The sequence below is a fragment of the Ahaetulla prasina genome, chromosome 4 (assembly GCF_028640845.1).
Source record: "Ahaetulla prasina isolate Xishuangbanna chromosome 4, ASM2864084v1, whole genome shotgun sequence".
NCBI lineage: Eukaryota > Metazoa > Chordata > Lepidosauria > Squamata > Colubridae > Ahaetulla > Ahaetulla prasina.
In genome coordinates, this window is record NC_080542.1 from 8,347,700 (window position 1) to 8,370,197 (window position 22,498).

General features: G+C 43.2%; 1 protein-coding gene across 1 annotated transcript; it reads left to right on the top strand.

Moving 5' to 3' along the window:
- Positions 1 to 2,813: 2,813 nt before the first annotated feature.
- LOC131197042 (vomeronasal type-2 receptor 116-like) lies at positions 2,814 to 15,573 on the top strand (the record flags this gene model as incomplete). Its single annotated transcript, XM_058180640.1, has 5 exons — positions 2,814 to 3,010; positions 4,039 to 4,279; positions 5,521 to 6,384; positions 14,618 to 14,744; positions 14,885 to 15,573. Coding segments are annotated over exons 1-5 (2,118 nt in total), but the record flags the coding sequence as incomplete, so codon positions are not given.
- Positions 15,574 to 22,498: the final 6,925 nt, after the last annotated feature.

The window sequence follows — 22,498 nt, forward strand, 5'->3', positions numbered from 1 at the left end:
GACTCTGGCCTAGTCACATCCAAGGAGGTGGCTCGGGCTTCTTACAAGGACATTACAATAAGGACTGTCATTGGTTGGGTGCAAAGAGGATGGCCCGCTGCGCCGGGCGAGCGTTTTAAAGAATTTGTAAAGAAACGTGGGGAGCTCTCAGCTCAAGGGGGGTGTCTGCTATGGGGGGATAGAGTGGTGATCCCGGAGAAATTACGGAAAAAGGTATTAGAAATCCTGCATGAGGGCCACCCAGGGATCGTGAGAATGAAGGGTTTAGCGAGGAGCTATGTGTGGTGGCCCTTGATGGACACGGAAATTAGTGACAGGGTAGGGAAATGCCAGGCCTGCCAGGAGTCCAGACCACTACCCCCAACGGCCCCAATTCGAGAGTGGGAGAGACCCCAGGGCCCATGGTCTAAGATTCACATCGACTTTGCCGGCCCCTTCCATGGCCAAACCTTCCTGGTAGTAGTTGATGCCTACTCCAAATGGCTGGAAATCATTCTTATGAGATCCATGACAGCCGAGGCCGTAATTTCAGTCCTACGGCACCTATTTGTAACCCACGGGTTGCCCGACACTTTAGTCTCCGACAACGGCCCGCAATTCACGGCGACCCAGTTTGAGGGGTACTTGGCGGAGGAGGGCATCCAACATGTCCTCTCGGCGCCTTTCCACCCTGCGACGAACGGACTTGCAGAACGTTTCGTTCGGAGCACAAAGGAAGCATTGTCCAGAATCAGGCCAGGTGATTGGCAAACAAAAATCGATACCTTCCTAGCAGTCCAACACAGAACCCCCTGTGTAACAACTGGCCGTAGCCCGGCAGAGCTATTGATGGGTAGGAAGCTTAGGTGCCCGCTAGACCGACTAAACCCAAACTACACCCCAGACGGTTACAAGGGGGCACACGGTAAAACAAGAGAGATGACAGTGGGCGACCCAGTGTGGGCATACAACTACAGCGAGGGCCCTACTTGGTTAAAAGGGAAAATCCTAGAGATAACCGGGCCAAAATCGTATCTAGTAGAGATAGAGGATGGCCGGGTATGGAAGCGCCACATAGACCAAATAAGGAAACGAATAACCAGTAAATCAGAAACAGACGAAACAGGCCCTGACTACCCAATGTTTGAATCCACAGCTGACTCAAACCCGGGGCAAACGCAGGACTTATCTGAGTTCGATGAGGTCCAGCGACATCAACTGGTTCCTCCTGAAGACAGCAGGGAAGACTCTGCCAATAATCCAGAGCCGGATGGCCTAGAGGAGGAGCTGAGAGGAACAAACAGTCCCTCCGGCCAGCTCGACTCACTCCCAGAGAATGAATTGCGCAGGTCCAAAAGAGTTAGGAGACGCCCAGTCTACTTGCGTGACTACGTAGAGAAATAGATGCTAATTTCATGTAAATATGGGTACAATGTTTTCTGGGAGGGAAGGAGTGTAATGTATCTTTAAAAGTTTTGGAGGGAAAATTGAGCGGGAAATAGCACGTTGCTGATTGGCTGAAGCCTCCAACTAAACTGTATATAAAGAGGGGTTTTTCCGAGTGTTGGTTGCTGGGTTCACTATAAACTAAAGAGCTGTTATCACTCATCTGGTCTCCTGCCTCGTTATTGCCCGAATGTAACACAACCTATACATTGTGGAAACGAGAGATATTTATTTATTTTATTTTATTTGTCACAACAGTATATATAAACATAAGCATGAAATAACTACACGATATATAAGCATATATATAAGCATGAATATGTAATAACTATATTAATTGGATATAACGAAAGGAAACAATAGGACAGGAATGGTAGGCACTCTTGTGCTCTTATGCACACCCCTTACAGACCTCTTAGAAATGGGGTGAGGTCAATGGTAGACAGTTTTTGGTTAAAGATTTGGGGATTTTGGGAAGAGACCACAGAGTCTGATAGTGCATTCCAGGAATTAACAACTCTGTTACTGAAGTCATATTTTCTGCAATCAAGATTGGAGCAGTTCACATTAAGCTTAAATCTATTGTGTGCTCGTGTATTGTTGTGCTTGAAGCTGAAGTAGTATTCGACAGGAAGGACATTGTAACGGATGATTCTATGAGTTAAACTCAGGTCATGTCAAAAGCGGCAGAGTTCTAAATTTTCTAAACCCAGGATTTCAAGTCTGGTGGCATAAGGTATTTTGTTGTAATCAGAGTATGACCCTCCCTTCAAGGGGAATCTAGAAGGAAACCATACAAAACTTCTCAAATACCAAAATATCTATGCATCTTAACGCTATTCAAAGAAAGGTGAACTGCATTTATTCGTTCATTATATTAAAAAAATAAAATAAAACAATTTAAAAAATGAAGTGTATTTTGTATTGCAAATTTCCCTCTGTCCATTTTATTAGCAATTTTAAAAAGCATTTAAATGTTGGCCACTTATTCTCGCCTCAAAAAGAAATTATCTCCTACGGGAATCCCCATATTTTCCTAACTAGGCAAAAACATCAAAGACTGCACAGAAGGCTATTTCAATTCAACAGCAATCAACCTATCTTGAAACCAAGGGGATTGTCACAAGGCTAATAATGGCTGTGTATCAGAATCAATTGCTACAGGTTTCCTCCCTCAGTTCTCCTCTCCCATAATATCTGTTCAAACCCTGATGCTATTCAAGTCACCAATTTCTATTCTTGTAGATCTTCAAATACCCAAAGGTGGATTTTCGAATTAGGTGCCGTCTCAGATATAAACCTTGAATTAATCACTGGATTTGCTATTGGAACAATACAACATTTCCTGTAGGATAGGATAAAAGACAGAGACATTTTCAAGAGTGAAGATGTTGCTCCTCCTGGTGTTTCTGGTGAAGAAAATAGTGACTCTGAGCTGCCCAGCAAGTGATGCTTTCCTTGTTCCACATGAGTGGTACCAACCTGGGGACCTCATCATTGGTGGGATAGTGTCCCGCATACTTTACAACATTTATGAAATTAATTTTAAGGAACATCCTCGTATAACATCTTATGACATACCAAAGTAAGGATTTTTTTTCCTCCTTATCTTAATCAGTTTCCCCAAAATTGCTTATGAGAGTAAAACATTGTCAGTATAAATTTAGGTTTTATATCTAATCTAAGATAGGGACGCGGTGGCTCAGGGGCTAAGACAGCTGAGTTTGTCGATCAAAAGGTTGGCAGTTCGGCGGTTCAAATCCCTAGTGCTGCCATGTAACGGGGTGAGCTCCCGTGACTTGTCCCAGCTTCTGCCAACCTAGCAGTTTCGAAAGCACGTAAAAATGCAAGTAGAAAAAATAGGGACCCCCTTTGGTGGGAAGGTAACAGCGTTCCATGCACCTTTGGCGTTGAGTCATGCTGGCCACATGACTATGGAGATGTCTTTGGACAGTGCTGGCTCTCCGGCTTTGAAACAGAGATGAGCACCGCCCCCCTAGAATCAGGAACGACTAGCACGTACATGCGAGGGGAACCTTTACCTTTACCTTATCTAATCTAAGTCTCTGTACCTTTCAAAGGTTTCTAGTTACAGAAGAATACACAAGAATTCTTCTTTATGGTAAATTATTAGTCATATAATGTATGACACTTTAGCGCAAAACCTCATTTGAAAAACATTTATGGTAGTAACCTTCAGGTAATTTTTTTTTTAAAAAAAAATCAAAATTCTTACTCTTAACAAAACATACATACCCTAATGACTGATCCATCCTGGAATCGTTAGTATCCTATTTTGTGAAAATGTGTTAGGAAATAAATGGGGTTGCATGAAAAAAGCAACGTTTTTATTTATTGTAGTAGATATTTGCTGCATAACATGCAAATACTGTAAAATAAAGGAAAATTGAACTTTGTACAAAGTATTCAGAATTTTAGAAAGCCTATTAGTTACTTACTTTCGTCGGAGAAAGAAATGTTTGGTATTCATATAGAAAACATGCGTTATTATGAAAATGGTCAACTTCCTTTTTCAACTGGTGTATTTAAATCATTTGCAGTGTAATAACTAAGTTCTACCAGCACATCCTTGTCTTGGTCTTTGCTGTGAAGGAGATCAATGAGGATCTCCCAGATCTTACCTAACGTCACTCTTGGGTTCCACATCTATGACAGTTACCTGAATGCAAGGATGACCTATCGCACCACCCTGGATCTGCTTTTCAAATCCCAGAAATTTGTCCCTAACTACAAATGTGACTGCCAGAAGAATCTCATGGTTATCATTGGGGGACTGGATTTTGAAACATCATCTTATATAGGTGAACTTACAGGTGTCTTCAAGATTCCACAAGTAAGTTCTAAAGGGTTGAGCAGAAAATTCTTAATCTTATTCTTAATTCTTTAAGAATTAAGAATTCTTATTTCTTAATCTTAAACAGAGGGATGGAATCAAGAACATGTAAAGTGTTACTACCACTTTATAAGGCCTTGGAATATTGCATTCAGTTTTGGTCGCTATGATGTAAAAAAGATGTTGAGACTCTAGAAAGAGTGCAGAGAAGAGCAACAAAGATGATTAGGGGACTGGAGGCTAAAACATATGAAGAACGGTTGCAGGAACTTAGTATGTCCAGTTTAATGAAAAGAAGGACTAGGGGAGACATGATAGCAGTCTTCCAATATCTATTTTTATTTTATTTATTTATTTTATTTTGTCACACAGTATACATAAGTATAAGCATGAAATAATTATACAATATATAAGCATATATATAAGTATGAGTATGTAATAACTATATTAATTGGATATAACAAAAGGAAACAATAGGACAGTAATGGTAGGCACGCTTGTGCTCTTATGCACGCCCCTTACAGACCTCTTAGAAATGGGGTGAGGTCAATAGTAAACAGTTTTCGGTTGAAGCTTTTGGGATTTTGGGAAGAGACCACAAAGGGGTTGCCACAAAGAAGAGGGAGTCAAACTATTCTCCAAAACACCTGAGGATAGAACAAGAAGCAAACTAATCAAGGAGAGAAGCAACTTAGAACTGAGGAGAAATTTCCTGACTATTAGAACAATTAATCAGTGGAACAACTTGCCTGCAGAAGTTGTGAATGCTCCAACACTGGAAATTTTTAAGAAAATGTTCTTTGTCTGAGATGGTGTAGGGTTTCCTGCCTGGGAAAGGGTTGGACTAGAAGACCTCCAATGTCCCTTCCAACTCTGTTGTTGTTGTTGTTGTTGTTTTGTTGTTATGGAATAGTAATTCAGCATCAAATATTAAGGTTAGGTTTCTGTTAAAGTGTCTGCATGTCTTAAGGTCTATTACTCAGCATTCTTTTCTGAAACAACAATGTCAGTTACAGGAAATATTATCAGGAGTCATTCCAGACCTGAGGGAAGATTTGAACTGATTCCATTAAAACAATTCATCTAGTACATAGGTTTAAAATATTTAGAAGAAATTCATGCCTGAATTCTGAAAAGATTGCTAGAGGAAAATATTCTTGGATATATTTTATATGAAAACAAGATGGGAAAATTAAATTTGACCTAAAGACTCAACAGAATTTTACTGGACTTTCTTTTAGTTGACATATGGCTCATTACCTGAAGAGGAATTCGAGATGAGTAAACTCTCTTCACTGTATTTCATGGTCCCCAAAGAGGACCATCAGTACATTGGGATTGTCCAACTGCTTCATCATTTCAGGTGGACGTGGATTGGGATATTTTCTGTTGATAATAACAATGGAGAAAATTTCTTACAGAAAATGCAGCCCTTACTTTCACAGAACGGAATCTGCTCAGCGTTCATAGAAAGGTTTTCACAACTGGTCCACTTGGAAGAATTCCAAGAATTTTATCAAACCATCTCAATGACTTCCATTAATATGTTGAAGAGCAAATCCAATGCATATCTTGTCTATGGAGAATCCTCGGCAATTATTTGGCTAAGATTTGTAACATTTGTGGTGGATCCTGAAAGCAAGGAAACTGCATTATTTGGAAAGGTGTGGATCATGACTGCACAGATTGATTTTGTACTATCAGGCATTCAAATCACATGGGATCTCCAGATGTTCCATGGGGCTCTTTCCTTCACTGTTCATTCAACAGCGGTTACATGTTTCAAGGAATTTCTTCAGACTATAAATCCTCTTTCAGATTACAATGATGGGTTTCGACAGGATGTTTGGGAACAATCATTTGATTGTTCATTTCCAAAACCAGAGTTACAAGAAATGCAGAGTAGAAAATGCACTCGGGAGATGAAGCTGGGGGATCTTCCTGCACCTATATTTGAAATGGAAATGACTGGCCAAAGCTACAGTGTCTACAATGCTGTTTATGCTGTGGCTCATGCTTTGCAGGCTCTACACATGTTGAGTTTCAATACAAGGAAAACTATGATGAATAAAAAACCTGAGGTTCCACAGCTGCACGCTTGGCAGGTATTATAATAATATAATATAACAACAGAGGTGGAGGCCTTCTAGTCCAACCACTTGCCTAGGCAGGAAACCCTACGCCATCTCAGTCAGATGGTTATCCAACATTTTCTTAAAAATTTCCAGTGTTGGAGTATTCACAACTTCTGCAGGAAAGTCGTTCCACTTATTAATTGTTCTAACTGTCAGGAAATTTCTCCTTAGTTCTAAGTTGCTTCTTTCCTTGATCAGTTTCCACCCATTGCTTCTTGTTCTACCCTCAGGTGCTTTGGAGAATAGTTTGACTCCCTCTTCTTTGTGGCAACCCCTGAGATATTGGAACACTGCTATCATGTCTCCTCTAGTCCTTCTTTTTATTAAACTAGATATACCCAGTTTCTGCAACCGTTCTTCGTATGTTTTAGCCTCCAGTCCCCTAATCATATTTGTTGCTCTTCTCTGCACACTTTCTAGAGTCTCAGCATCTTTTTTACATCACGACAACCAAAACTGAATGCAGTATTCCAAGTGTGGCTTTACCAAGGCATTATAAAGTGGCACTGTATTCTCTCTTCATTGGATGCTTCTTTTATTTTAATGAACAGTTTGATGTACAATTATCTTTGAACTCATTATTTCTGCATGTGGAATCAAGCATGAGAAAACGAAGTAAAAATAAGGAGGAATTTCCTGATGGTGAGAACAATTAATTAATTAGTGGATTCGCTTGCCAATTAGCTTGCCTTCAGAAGTTGTAGAAGCTCCAACACTGGTGAAGTTTACAAGGAGAAGGATAGTCATTTGTCTAAAATGGCATAGGGTCTCCTTCTTGAAAGAGAAAGAGTTTGACTAGAAGACCTAGAAAGTCCCTTCTGACCTTGTTATAATGTTCTGTCTAAAATAGATGCAGAAAAATTGGTTTCTATTGTTATTCTGTTAATCAAGGAGCTAATACTTATATATACTGTTATGTTTGACAAATAAATAAATAAATAAAATGTATAAATTATGTTTTAGAAGTTATTTTAGAAATTTTGACAAGCGTTATTTAGGATATCTGAAGGGACGCAGTGGCTCAGAGGCTAGGACGTTGAGCTTGTCGATCGAAAGGTCGGCAGCTCAGCGGTTCGAATCCCTAGTGCTTCCGTGTAATGGGGTGAGCTGCTGTTATTTGTCCCAGCTTTATTTATTTATTTATTTATTTATTTGATTTCTATACTGCCCTTCTCCCAAAGGACTCAGGGCGGTTTACAGCCCAATAAAAACAATTATACATATAATATAAAAATTAAAAAAATATATTAAAAAACTAATTCAATTTGGCCGAATTAAAACTTAAAAAACAGTAATAAAACTATAATAAACCCCAATTAAAATTACTATTACTTCAAGCCAGCCCTGCACGGAAGAACAAAAATGTCTTCAACTCGCGACAAAAGGTCCGGAGGTCAGGGAGTTGTCATAACCCTGGAGGAAACTCATTCCAGAGGGCAGGTGCCCTCACAGAGAAGGCCCTTCCCCTGGGGGTCGCCAGTCGACATTGTTTGACCGACGGCACCCTGAGGAGGCCCTCCCTATGGGAGCGCACAGGTCGATGGGAGGCTATTGGTGGCAGCAGGCGATCCCGTAAATAACCCCGTCCTATGCCATGGAGCGCTTTAAAGGTGGTAACCAACACCTTAAATTGCACCCGGAAGACCACAGGAAGCCAGTGCAGCTTGCACAGGAGTGGTGTTATATGGGAGCCTCGAGTTGCTCCCTCTATCACCTGCGCAGCCGCGTTCTGGACCAACTGGAGCCTCCAGGTGCTTTTCAAGGGGAGCCCCATGTAGAGAGCATTGCGTCCAGGCGGGAAGTGACGAGGGCATGAGTGACCGTGCATAGGGAATTCCGGTCTAGAAAGGGGCGCAACTGGCGTACCAGGCGTACCTGATAAAAAGCTCCCCTGGAGACAGTCATCATATGCTCTTCAAAGGACAACCATCCATCCATGAGGACGCCTAAATTGCGAACCCTCTCCATTGGGGCCAATGACTCGCCCCCAACAGTCAGCGATGGCTTCAACTGACTGTACCGGGATGCCAGCATCCACAGCCACTCAGTCTTGGAAGGGTATAGTCGAAGCCTGTTCTTCCCCATCCAAACCCGCATGGCCTCAAGACACTGGGACATCACATCAACGACTTCGTTGGGGTGGTTGCGGGTGGCAATGTATAGCTGAGTATCATCAGCATACAGATGGCACCCCAATACCATCAGCATACAGATGGTATTGCTTCTGCCAACCTAGCAGTTTCGAAAGCATGTAAAAATGCAAGTAGAAAAAATAGGGACCACCTTTGGTGGGAAGATCACAGCGTTCCGTGTGCCTTTGGCGTTGAGTCATGCCGGCCACATGACCCCGGAGACATCTTTGGACAGTGCTGGCTCTTCGGCTTTGAAACAGAGATGAGCACCGCCCCCTAGAGTCAGCAATGACTAGCACGTATGTGCGAGGGAAACCTTTACCTTTACCTTTATTTAGGATATCACCCTACCTTGCACAATAAGAATAGTTAAATTGATAATTTAGCTTATTTTTCATTGTCTCCTCCCAAAATAATCAATTCTCCAAGAAATTTCTGTGTGGCTCCTGAAATTTTCATAGGTGACAAGAAAAGATTTCTGTCTCTATGAGAGTTTTAATGGAATAAAATAAAAATGGCCCTTTTTATATGTGGCATCCACATTTGTATGAAACAAACCTTTGTTTGCAGTAATCTCCACCCCCCTATCTATCTATCTATCAAATAATGCTTGAATCTCAAATTCTAAAATTTGGTTAAAAGAAATGTCAAGACTGAATTGCTTTGAATCTTTCAAACCTAATGCTTTTCAACTTGCCAATGAACTGGTGGGAGAGAAATGGAATACAGAAAATGTATACAGAGCATGGAGCCTTGAGAAAGAGACGGATAGTTCTCATAACAAAAGATCATCTCTAATTGGTCAATGTGATCAAACAGGAGTAAGGAGAAGAAAAAGTATTGTTTAACTGAGCAAGCATTTGCGTGGGAAACCAGAACTTGTTTCTTCAATACCAACATTCGTTTGTTTGTTTGTTTGTTTGTTTGTCAATCATATATCAGATAACAAGTAAAAGTATAAACGTAATTTGGATACATGAAAAGAGTAAGTTAAAAGGAATATTAGCACAGGGACGGTAGGCACACAGGTGCACTTATGTACGCCCCTTACAGACCTTTTAGGAATGGGGTGAGGTCAACAGTAGACAGTCTAAGGTTAAAGTTTTGGGGGTTTGGGAAAGAAACTTTAGAGTCAGGTAGTGCATTCCAGGCATTGACCACTCTGTTGCTGAAGTCATATTTTCTGCAATCAAGTTCGGAGCGGTTTACCTTGAGTTTGTATCTTTTATTTGCTCATGTATTGTTGTGGTTGAAGCTGAAGTAGTCATTGACAGGTAGGACATTGTGGTAGATAATTTTATGTACTATGCTTAGGGTAGATTGAAGTCTGCATAGTTCTAGGTTGTCTAAGCCCAAAATTTGGAGTCTGGTGGCATAAAGTATTTTATTACAAGCAGAGGAGTGGAGGACTCTTCTTGTGAAATATCTCTGGACTCCCTCAATTGTATTTATGTTCGCTATGCAGTACGGTTTTCAGACAGATGAGTTGTATTCAAGAATTGTATCCAATAAAGTTTTACTTTTGGAAACGCAATTCTCCTGAAAGTGTTTCCTTCTTTTGGATTCCATAACTGGACAGCTGATATTAAACCAGCTCTTAACCTACTTGAATAACCCCAAGAGACCTGTGACCTAACAATGTCTGGAATGGAGTGGAAAACTGATGTCACAGTGAAGCCTGGATCGCTCCTTTCTTGGGAAGCAACAACAGTCACCCAAGCAAATGCCAGGGTGCAGACAGTGCTAACCTGATCCAAAGTGAGAGTGGAAAAGATGGAGCAGCCACTGGTACAAGAGGAGGCAATCATGGCTGGATCCATCTGCCCTGACCTGAAGGTGCGACAGCTGAGTGGAGTGGGGAAGGCAGCCAAGTTGGAGTTTCCCTTGGTTCTGCCTGGATTTGCTGTGACTTGAGGGAGCAAATGAAAGGCCCAATGGGCTGCAGATTGGCAAGAATCAGATGTTCTATCCTTCCCACCTCTGCCCAAACGATGGCCTAATTAGCCGGCTCTTATCAGCTCTGGCAGCATCTGCCAAAAAGCCCTCGTTAGCTGCCAAGACGCTGGTGAGTTGCAACCTTCAGCGCTAGTCACTCAGTGGATTTGCCTGATACAAAGAGACCCACCAGCTCTTGCTGCCTTTTATATGCTGTGGGGTGTGGCTCCATGACTCAGCACTTCCTAAGCCTGCCCCTCCCTTGCTTCTGTTGTTCTCTTCTCTCCTGCCTACGAAACCTTGGATGCAACCAAGCCTGATTGGTATCAGCTGGGTCTGAAGGCGTGGCCTGGGGGGTGAGAGAATCAGGGGATGGAAGTCTCATTAGTTCTTCCACCTGGCCTGCTTCTGGCTCCTGGAGCTGATCCAGGGAGGTTGGTGCTGCCGAGGTAAGTCCTGACAGCCCTTCCCCCTCACTGTCCGAGGCACTTTCTGGCAGCAGGCCCGGCTCTGAGTCACTTTCTGGCAGCAGGCCCAGCTCCAAGGCATATCTGGGCATGGGGCCAGGTTCGGGGGCAGGAGCCACAACACCAGGGGAGTGAAAAATTCTTGACAACACCTGGCATTGCTGTGACTCGAGAGAGCAAATGGAAGGCCTGGTGAGGCTGCAAACTGGAAAGAGTCAGGGGAGTAGAAAGTCCTCGACAGCGTGCTGTAGCTCATCTGTGTGGAGCCACTGTGTGAGAGATTTGTCAGAATGGAGATGCGGGGATTTGTCAGAATGGAGATGCGAGCATTGGTGAATCCGTCAGTCCCAGGAACAGTCCCCGAACCTGGAGAAGCATTTGTAATATAAGCCAATGCCAGGGATATGAGAGGGGGAGTGCATTTTGCTCCCAAAAAATGTGAAAAGGATGCTGCAATCCTGCACCTACAATTCCCGGAAGCTGACTGACACTGAAAGACATTGGGTGATGTGGGAGAATGAAGATGTGCTGTTCCAAGGGTGCTGCTGACTTGGAGGCAATTCCTAAAAGGCAGTAAGATTCCATTCAATGTGTGGACTGACCACAAGAACCCAGAAGCATTACGAACACCAAGGAAGCTGTTGCTGTGGTCCGTCAGCAGCCAGCAAGTGCTGGCAACGGAATCGGACAGCGATGAGGCGGAGGTGAGGCCAGGGCCATCGGGAAGTGAGGTGCAGATTCCAGAGCCTCCAGAGACTGATAGTAGTGAGGCAGAGGAACAGGAGGAGCCTGTTCCTAATGCATGCATGAGAAGAGCTGCCAGAAGGAAAGAGCAGCTCAAGCAGAGAGGACAACTCAGGAGAAGGGCCAAGAGATGATTGGGCCCTCCCATAAAGCTTAAAAGACCAGCAACTGCGTTTGGGCTCTTTGCTGGAAAACAACGTTGTAGCTGCTTTCTTTGCTCCGTTCTCTGCTCTGATTTCTGGACATTTATCAGGAAGGGCCTTTGGCAGTTTGCCTAATTGGACTCAAGTTTATGATAACCAGTGAATGTGTCTTTGTGAGGCCTTTGTTTTATTTTGAGTTGCACGATGCTGGGAATGAAATAATTTCCAGTTGTTCGAATAAAGTTTATTTTTATCACGGACTGAGTTTGTTGTTACCTACTTGGGTCTGGGTCACTACAGCTGTCCCCTAAGCAAGTGAGATGGGTGCAATACTTTAATGGGTTCAACTTCACCAATATTTGCCAGGTGCATTTTCTCAGATACCCCAGTACAAAAGTACCCAAGAGGGAATAGTTAACACCATCATTCCCTCCAGGCAATTAGCAGTGTAGGTCTCAGCGAGGTGATCGCAGCTATCCACTCCTCAGCTGGCTGACAGCACACTGATCCAACAGCTAAAAAAATCCCAAAAAGAAGACGAATGACTCCGATGTGACAAAGCCGATGTGACAATAAGGGAGAACCTGACATGGAAGGGAGACCAGCCGGTCAGAGCACCTAAATCGTACAATGGAGCCACGAAATTGGTCAGACCTCAAACTTTAAAATAGCTTTATACAAATCACAAAAGATTAGATGGGGGCTGGGTTGAATTACTGTGTTTCCCCGAAAATAATCCGTCCCCTGAAAATAAGTCCTTCCCTGAAAATAAGCCCTCCTGAAAATATTTAAACACATGCACAGCCAGTCCCCACCATTTCCTCTGGTTAAGGTTAGGGAGACAGAGCTGGAAATCAGGTAAGACGGCAAGAGGAGTGCCCCAAAATAATAAGACCTCCCTGAAAATAAAGCCAAGTGCTTATTTCAGAGTTCAAAAAAATATAAGACAGGGTCTTATTTTTGGGGAAACAACAGTAGTTGTTTAAAGAGAGAACCAAATTCATAACTGAAGGAAGTTATATAATTCCAAAAGCCTATTTGCATTCCACTTCAATTCAGTCTTAGCTTTCCTTAAATTAATCAAATTAATAAGAGAGCGGACAAGTACCTTTCCATGCAATATCAATTATCAAATTTCTAAGCATACATATTCAATAAGAGTTAGAGGATGTTCTCTTCCGTATTACGTTGCTCTCAAATATCAAATTAATCATAGAGTGGCTATGGACTGTACATTTCTCTGAAATATCAATTCTTAAATTTCTAATGGTACACATTTAATAATTGTTATAGGACTGGGAAGAATGAGTCAATGAAATTTAATATGGTGTTCTCCTCTCTACTACGTTGTATTCAACCCCCTTTCTCTTTCATTCCCTTTCAAGTAGCTCCACTCGTTTCTTCAAGGCCTTTCTTTCAACAACTCAGCTGGGGAGAGAGTGTTCCTGAATGAGAAAGGGGAAGCAACAGGTGGATTCGACATCACCAACTTGATCATCTTTCCAAATAGATCCTTTCAGAGAGTTAGAGTTGGAAAGTTAGATCCACATGCTCCAAAAGGGAAGGATTTATTCATTGATGAAGATATGATTGTCTGGAATCCAGCTTTTAATCAGGTATCGAATTAGTGAATGGACCATGACTTAATCCATTATGAACCCATATTGAACATAGTCTCTTTCAAAATCTGATTTTTGGCTTTTTTTTTAATTTATTTTTTATTTGAATTTATATCCCTTCTCCAAAGACTCAGGGCGGCTTATACAGTGTTACGCAATAGTCTTCATCCATTTGTATATTATATACAAAGTCAACTTTTATTGCCCCCAACAATCTGGGTCCTCATTTTACCTACCTTATAAAGGATGGAAGGCTGAGTCAACCTTGGGCCTGGTGGGACTTGAACTTGCAGTAATTGCAAGCAGCTGTGTTAATAACAGACAGACTTAGTCTGCTGAGCCACCAGAGGCCCATTTTTAAAGAAACAGTTGTCAAATGTTGATGATGTTCAAGAACTCATTAAACTGACAATATGCTGTTACAATACAAAAGCCATTTTACGTATTTCATTTGCATTTTAAACCACAAGAGTGGCCATTTTTACATGAATTTATCACCATGTGCAATTATTTTATCTGCCATTTAAACAGAACATTTTGGTACATCATTGTAATTTCTACATTTTTTAAGTTTTTGATGAAATTAATGAATTCAGTATCCTTTGGGAAGTCAAAAATAATTCCCCTCCTTAAAGGAGAAAAATCCCCAAATTTTTAAATATCTCCAATTTGAAAACCAAATAGAGTAGAGTAGAGTAGAGTAGGATAGGGTAGGGTAGGGTAGGGTAGGGTAGGGTAGGGAAGGGAAGGAAAGGAAAGGAAAGGAAAGGAAAGGGAAGGGAAGGGAAGGAAAGGAAAGGAAAGGAAAGGAATTCTTTATTGCCCAAGTGTGATTTGAGACATAAGAAATTTGTATTTGGTGCATAAGCCCTCAGTGCACATAAAAATACATTCATCAAGAATCATAAGATACAACACAGTGATAGTCATGGGATATTAAATATGCAATCAAATCATTCTAGGAAACTAAATAAAACAACATAAATCATAAAAATACAAGCAACGTGGTTATAGTCATAAGTGGGAGGAGATAGGTAACAGGAAAGGTGAGAAGAATAAAAGTAATACATTCTTAGTAATAGTCGTTTAGCAGAGTGAAAAACTGTCCTTGTGTCTAGTTATTCTGGTGTGCGATACTTTTATACTTTTATACTTCTCATCAGGTTCTTCCACTTTCTCGATGCAATGACCCCTGTTTCCAGGGATATTGGAAAAAAGGAATTGAGGGACATCAGTTTTGCTGCTACGATTGTGTTCCATGCCCAGAAGGGAAGGTTTCAAACCAAAATGGTAGGTTAGGCATTCTTACAATTTTCATTAGACTTAAGCAAACTTCAATAAATTGCTTGGATGAATAAAATTAATAGGGTGATTTTCAATAATATGGAACGCCTAGATGAAAAAACATATATCCTTGATTTTCCTTCCAGATATGGATGACTGTGTTGAATGTTCAGAAGATCATTATCCAAATAAAGAAAAGAAAGGCTGTATCCTGAAACTGCTGGTTTTTCTAACTTTTGAAGAAACCTTAGGAATCAGTTTAGCCTCAGCAGCTCTTGGTTTCTTCTTCTTGACATTTTGGATACTTGGAACATTTATTAAGTACAGGGATACTCCTGTTGTCAAAGCTAACAACCGGTCCCTCACCTACACCCTCCTTGTATCTCTTCTGCTCTGTTTTCTCTCCTCTTTCTTCTTCCTCAGCCAACCTGGAAAAGTGACTTGCCTTCTTCGACAATCAATTTTTGGCATCACTTTCTCAGTGGCCATTTCTAGTGTACTGGCCAAAACCATCACTGTGGTTGTGGCTTTCATGGCCACTAAACCAGGATCACAGATGAGGAAATGGGTGGGGAGAAGATTGGCTTTTTGGACTGTTCTTTTTTGCTCTCTCTTCCAAGTATGGATTTGTACACTTTGGTTGTCAATCTCCTCCCCATTCCCTGAGTTGGACATGCACTCAGAGCTCCAAGAAATAATTTTACAGTGCAATGAGGGGTCAGCTTTCTTCTTCTACTGTGTCTTGGGCTACATGGGTATCTTGGCCATCGCCAGCTTTATTGTTGCTTTCCTTGCCCGTAAATTACCTGACAGCTTTAATGAAGCCAAGTTCATCACCTTCAGCATGTTGGCCTTTTGCAGTGTGTGGATCTCCTTCTTTCCAGCCTATCTGAGCACCAAAGGAAAAGCCATGGTAGCTGTGGAGGTCTTCTCCATCTTGGCCTCCAGTGCTGCATTACTGGGATGCATATTCCTGCCAAAGTGCTACATCATTGTTTTGCGTCCTGACCTCAACCGCCGGGACCAACTCACAAAGAGAAATTAGTACATCACATGATATTTCTGGCTCAGAGAAATTGTTGCAAAATGAAATAGAAAGAATGCTGTCTATAGGCAACAAATACTGTATAAAACTATAGGAACATAGAAATGCTTATTTTTATCAAAGAACTATTTGTGTATGATATTTATGATTATTAAATTCATTATGATTGCCCATTCCAGAAGAAGTGTTCATGTTGCTGTGTTATGATCATTTTCCAAGATTCCTTAACCAAATCCTTTTTTTCCTTTTCAATACATCTATTGAACCAGATTTTGGTCATCTAGCTTTCTTATCTCTTCCTGCTGCTATGCAGAGGAATCTATTCCGTTGAATAGACTTTAAGCAATAAGTCAGGTTATTTGAACCTTCATGTGTGGACCTGTTTGTTTTTTTCTCTGCCTGACATTAATCTCCACTCTCAAATTTATTTACTGGACAGGGAAGTTAAAGTTAAATGCTAGGCACCATTGCCTCTTTTCTCCTTTATCCACTCCATCAACTAAATATCTGTAGTGAATATAGAAATCCTGCATGTTAGTTTATGGGATTTTCACTTCTGTTATGTTCATAAATGACAATAAAATGAAAACTGATACTGAAAGTGAAGAAAGGATGTAAGAGAGAGAGGTTAAAGAATTTTTTAAAAAAATATCAGAACAACTTTTCTCTCTTTAGAAATTTTGAGGAGTAAATGACCACAGATTTTACTATTTTACAATTTTACCTCTGCTTGAATTGGTCCACAAAGGGTTTGAAACCCACAGAAATATTTAAGGCTGCAGGCACTTCCAACTAGAAGAAAAAATGTATTTCTTGCTCATGGCTAACTTAAGTAAAAATGTCACCCAACCCAACGTTGTGGAAACGACAGAGGTGTCCCCCTCCCTTCCAGATCTATAGGGATCTAGAAGAAAATCATAAAAAAACCGCTTAAAATGAGAGGATGCCAAAATATGTATGCATCTTAACGCTGTATAATGGAAGGTGAACTGCATGTATCATTCACTGTAAAAAAATAAATAAAAATAAAACAAATTTAAAAAATCAAGTGTATTTTGTAAAATGTACACCCTCTGTATATTTTATTAGCAATTGTGCACTTCAAAAAGCATTTAAACATCGGCCAGTTATTCCCTCATCAGAAACAAAATAATTGTCTCCTACAGGAATCACCGTATTTTCTTAATTAGGAAAAAAAATCAAAGAGTGCACAGAAGGCTATTTCAATTCAACCACAATCAACGTATCTTGAACCCCAGAGAGATTGGCAGAAGGATAATAATGTCTGTGTGTCAGAGTCATTGCCACAAGCTTCGTCCCTCTGTTCTCATCTGCCAGAGCATCTGTTCAAACCCTGATAATATTCAAGTCACAGATTTGCACTCTCACGGATCTTGAAATACCCAATAGTGGATATTCTGATTAGGTGCACTCTCAGAAAAAAGGCTTTGAAGTAATCCACTTCAAGGATTAGCTGCTTAGAGAGGGCTGTAAAAGCATTGTAAAGTGGTATATGTTATGTATTCATGTTTGTACCTTTAAATATTTGAGCGGGAAATCAGCACGTTGCTGATTGGTCGAAGCCTCCAGCAGAACTGTATAAAAGGAGAGGTTTTTCCCCCAGCCTGTTGCTGGGTTCACCCTATATTAAAGAGCTGTTGTCACTACCCTGGTCTCCAGCCTCGTTATTTCCAGAACCTAACATTGGCGACGAGGATGGGATCTCGAGGCTAAGGAGAACCAGAACCGAGCTGAAGCACGATAGACCCGAACCCAGCAAATCCAGGGCAGAAAAGCGGAGATGGCCAGTTACACTCCGCCCGCACCGTTCGACCCGGCTAAGGAGAAATGGGGAACGTATATGACCCGTTTCGAGAGTTTCCTAGAAGCCAACGAACTGCACGGAGTTCCAGACAACCGAAAAAGGGCTTATTTCTTAAGCCACTGCGGTCCGGAGGTCATCGACATCGCGGAAGCCCTGGCAGAGCCAACGCCGTTGCAGTCGGTGTCGTGGCCAACTTTACAGACTTTACTAAGAAACCACTTCGCACCAACGCCGTCCAAATACGTGCGGCGGTTTGAATTCGGAGAGCGAAGGCAGATGGAGGGCGAATCCATCGGCGACTACATGGCCGCCCTAAGAAGAGCGTCCAAGGACTGCGGATACCGTGACCTAGACGAGGTGCTCCTCGAGCAACTCATCCGAGGGGTCAAAGACATCCGTTTGAGGCGACGGCTGTTAGCAAAGAGCAACCTAACGCTAGCCAACGCTCTGGACGAAGCCAGAGCACATGAAATGTCCTCCCAGGCGGCAGAGACACTGCAGAAGCCGGTCCCACAAAAGGCGAGCGCGAAGGCAACTCCGGTGCACCAGGAGGAGGTTCAGACCGAATCCGACGGTGAAGACGAGGAAGGGGTCTGCCGCACCGAGAAACGCGACAAAGGGGACCGAGATGAATGCGGAAGCTGCGGGGGTCAACACCAGCGCCAACGCTGCAAGTTTAAAGACGCGACATGTCGGCGGTGTGGGAAGAAAGGGCACCTAGCTCAAGTTTGTCGAGCGGCCCAACCTTCCCGCCGAAAATTCAAATCGGCCAATCAGAGCGCGGAATCGGCAAGGCGACCCGCGATTGGCTCAAACAAAAAAGGCGCGGATTCCAACCAAACAACTGTGGTCATAGGCGCCTCGACCAAAGTGGAGAAGAAGATCTTCACCAAGCCAAAATAGAGGGAGTACGGTGCCGGCTTGAAGTAGACACGGGATCAGCGATCACCATCATGTCCTGGGACACTTTGGCGAAGTCGCTGCCGTCCGTCGCGAAGCGCCACCTGCAAGCACAACGGCTACGAGTCCACGACTACCAGGGGAATCGCATCCCTGTTCGAGGGACCACCTCCGTCCGAGTCGAGTACGGTCCACACAAGAAGACCCTGCCCATCACGATCGTCGAAGGAACTCTGCCCAGTCTGTTGGGACTAGACTGGTTTCGTGCCCTGGGCATGGGAGTGACTGGCATCTACAGAAGTGACTGCAACCTGAAAGACATTCTCTTTAACGAGTTCGAAGATGTCTTCAAGGACTGCCTGGGCAAGTACAAGGGACCCTATTTCCTTCAACTTAGACCCCCAGGTAGCCCCCATTAGGCTTAAGGCGAGGAGAGTCCCTTTTGCCCTAAAACCAAAAATCGATAAGGAGCTGGATAAGCTCATTAATCAGGGGATTTTGGTGCCAGTCGATCACGCAAAGTGGGAGACACCAATCGTCACCCCCATAAAACCGGACGGGTCAATTAGAATTTGCGCTGACTACAAGGCGACGCTTAACAAAGCCTTACAGAAAAGCGCTTACCCGGTTCCCGTGGTGCAACACTTATTGCACTCTTTGGGGCAAGGGCAAGTCTTTGCAAAGTTAGACTTGGCCCAAGCCTACCAACAACTGCCAGTAGACGCCCGCACAGCCGAAGCCCAAACGATTGTGACGCACAGGGGGGCCTTCAAGTGCACCCGATTGCAATTTGGGGTCAGTGTGGCACCAGGGCTGTTCCAAAACCTGATGGAACGACTACTGCAGGGGCTCCCAGGGGTAGTTCCCTACTTCGATGATGTCCTAATTTCAGGGGAAAACATGGAGGAATTGGGGGAGCGGTTACGGAAGGTCTTGAGCATTTTCCGAACAGCCGGGTTAAAAGTCAAGACAAACAAATGCCAGATAGGGGTCGAATCCGTCGATTTCTTGGGCTACCGGATAGACAAGAAAGGAATTCACCCTACTGAGAGCAAGGTTAAGGCAATTAGGAAGGCTCCAGCGCCCAAAAACAAAGCAGAGCTGCAGGCATTCCTGGGATTGGTTAATTTTTACGCGGTCTTTTTAAAGAACAAAGCGACCGTTGCGGAACCACTGCATAGGCTCTTAGGGAAAAATACTGTTTGGTCTTGGGGAAAGTCAGAAAATAGGGCTTTTGAAGCAGTAAAGAACCTGCTCTCAAGTGATAGCCTGCTCATCCAATATCACGACTCATTACCCCTAGTGCTGGTTTGCGATGCCTCCCCTTATGGGGTGGGGGCTGTACTCAGCCATAGACTTCAAACGGCACAGAAGCCCTATAGCGTTCTACTCTAGAACGATGTCCTCCCAGAGAGGAACTACAGCCAATTAGACAAAGAAGCACTAGCCATTGTGTCAGGGTCAAAAATTCCACGAGTATGTCTTTGGGAATTTTGAAATCGTGACTGACCACAGACCGCTACTGGGGATACTGGCTGGCGACCGCCCAACGCCTGTGGCACTTTCGCCACGCTTGACCCGATGGACTATATTCTTAGCCGCTTATGCGTACAAGCTGCAGCATCGACCAGGAAAAGAAGTGGGGCATGCAGACGCATTAAGCCGATGCCCACTACCAGGGGCGATCAAGACCCCACTCCGGGACGCCCATCCTACTTATTGACTCGTTGGACTCTGGCCCAGTCACATCAAAGGAAGTGGCTCGGGCATCATACCGACATTGTGTTAAGGACTGTACTCGGTTGGGTACAGAGAGGGTGGCCGCTGCGCGGTGACAGTTCAAAGAATTTGTTAAAAACGAGATGAGCTCTCGGCTCAAGGGGTGCCTGTTATGGGGTGATCGTGTAATAATTCCTGTTAAGTTAAGGGGCAAGGTATTGGACCTCCTCCACGAGGTCACCCAGGATCGTAAGGATGAAGGGTTAGCTAGAAGCTATGTATGGTGGCCACTCATGGGCAGAGATTGCTGAGAGGGTAGGAAATGCCAAGCTTGCCAAGAGTCCAGACCTCTACCCCCAACGGCCCCAGTCAGAGAATGGGAAAAGCCCCAAGGGCCTTGGTCAAGAATCCACATTGACTTTGCTGGCCCTTTTCACGGCCAAACATTCCTAGTGGTTGTGGATGCATTTTCTAAATGGTTGGAGATCATAATCATGAAATCCACTACGGCCGAAGCAGTAATCGCAACTCTGCGCCACCTATTCGCAACTCACGGGTTGCCGGACACTCTGGTGTCCGACAATGGGCCCCAATTCACGGCAGCCCAGTTCGAAGAATACCTGGCAGAGGAAGGCATCCGACATGCCCTCTCTGCGCCTTTCCACCCTGCGTCGAATGGCCTTGCAGAGCGTTCCGTCCGGAGCGCTAAGGAGGCATTGTCCAGGCTCAAGCCAGGTGACTGGCAAACAAAAATAGACTTTTTCCTAGCCGTCCAGCACAGAACCCCAAGCACGGCCACCGGGAAAAGCCCAGCCGAATTGTTAATGGGACGGAAACTCCGGTGCCCACTTGACCGGTTGAACCCCCATTACACACCCGATGGTTACAAGGGCGAACTAGAGAAGACAAGGGAAATGAGCATAGGCGACCGGGTGTGGGCCCGAAACTATGGGGACGGCCCTAGTTGGTTCGCAGGACAAATAATAAAGATAACCGGCCCAAAATCGTACGTGGTAGAGCTACCCGACAACCGAGTGTGGAGGCGCCACATAGATCAGTTAAGGAAACGAATAACTGACCAAATCGAACCAAATGAAACAGATCATGACCAATACCAATTTGAATCCACAGCTGACAATTACCCGGGGGAGGCGCAAGACTTAGCTGAGGTCCCAGAGTTCCAGCGACGCCATCAGGTTCCCGAGGGAAGCAGCAGGGAAAGCTCCAAAGTTAATCCAAGGCCGGATGGCCAAGAAAAAGAGTCGGCCAATAATCCGGAGCCCGTTGGCCCAGAGAAAGAGCTGGGAGGAGAAAACAGCCCCTCCGACCAGCTCAAAACACCACCCAAAACTGAACCGCGCAGGTCAGAAAGAACTAGGAGACGCCCAGGTTATTTGCGTGACTACGTCGAAAAATAACATGTAAATAATATGTAAATAGTGGCAAAGTGTTTTCTGGGAGGGGAGGAGTGTTATGTATTCATGTTTGTACCTTTAAATATTTGAGCGGGAAATCAGCACGTTGCTGATTGGTCGAAGCCTCCAGCAGAACTGTATAAAAGGAGAGGTTTTTCCCCCAGCCTGTTGCTGGGTTCACCCTATATTAAAGAGCTGTTGTCACTACCCTGGTCTCCAGCCTCGTTATTTCCAGAACCTAACAGTATATACTGTAAGTCTAAGTGCTATTGCTATTGCTAATCACTGGATGAACCATTGAAATAATACAACCTTTCCTGTAGGATAGGATGAAAGATTGAGATATTTTCAAGAGTGACGATGTTGCTCCTCCTGATATTTCTGGTGAAGAAAATAGTGACTCTGAGCTGCCCAGCAAGTGATGCTTTCCTTGTTCCACATGAGTGGTACCAACCTGGGGACCTCATCATTGGTGGGATAGTGTCCCACATCTTTTACAACCTTCAAAAAATAAATTTCAAGGAACATCCTTATAAAACATCTTATGACATACTAAAGTAAGGATTTTTTTTTCCTTTTTCCAATCTTAATCAGTTTTCACAAAATTGCTTATGAGAGTAATGCAGGCTATATATCTGATCTAAGTCTCTTTCAAATGTTTCTAGTTATGGGAGAATAAACAAATTTCTTTACTTTATGGTCAAGTATTTGTCATGTAATGTATGAACCTTGGATGCAAAACATCTTTTGAAAAACATTTAGCAGACTTAAGGTAATGTTTTTTTAAAAAAAAATCAACCTTGTCACTTTGAACAAAACATACATTCAAGAAATGGCTGACACATACTGCAATTAT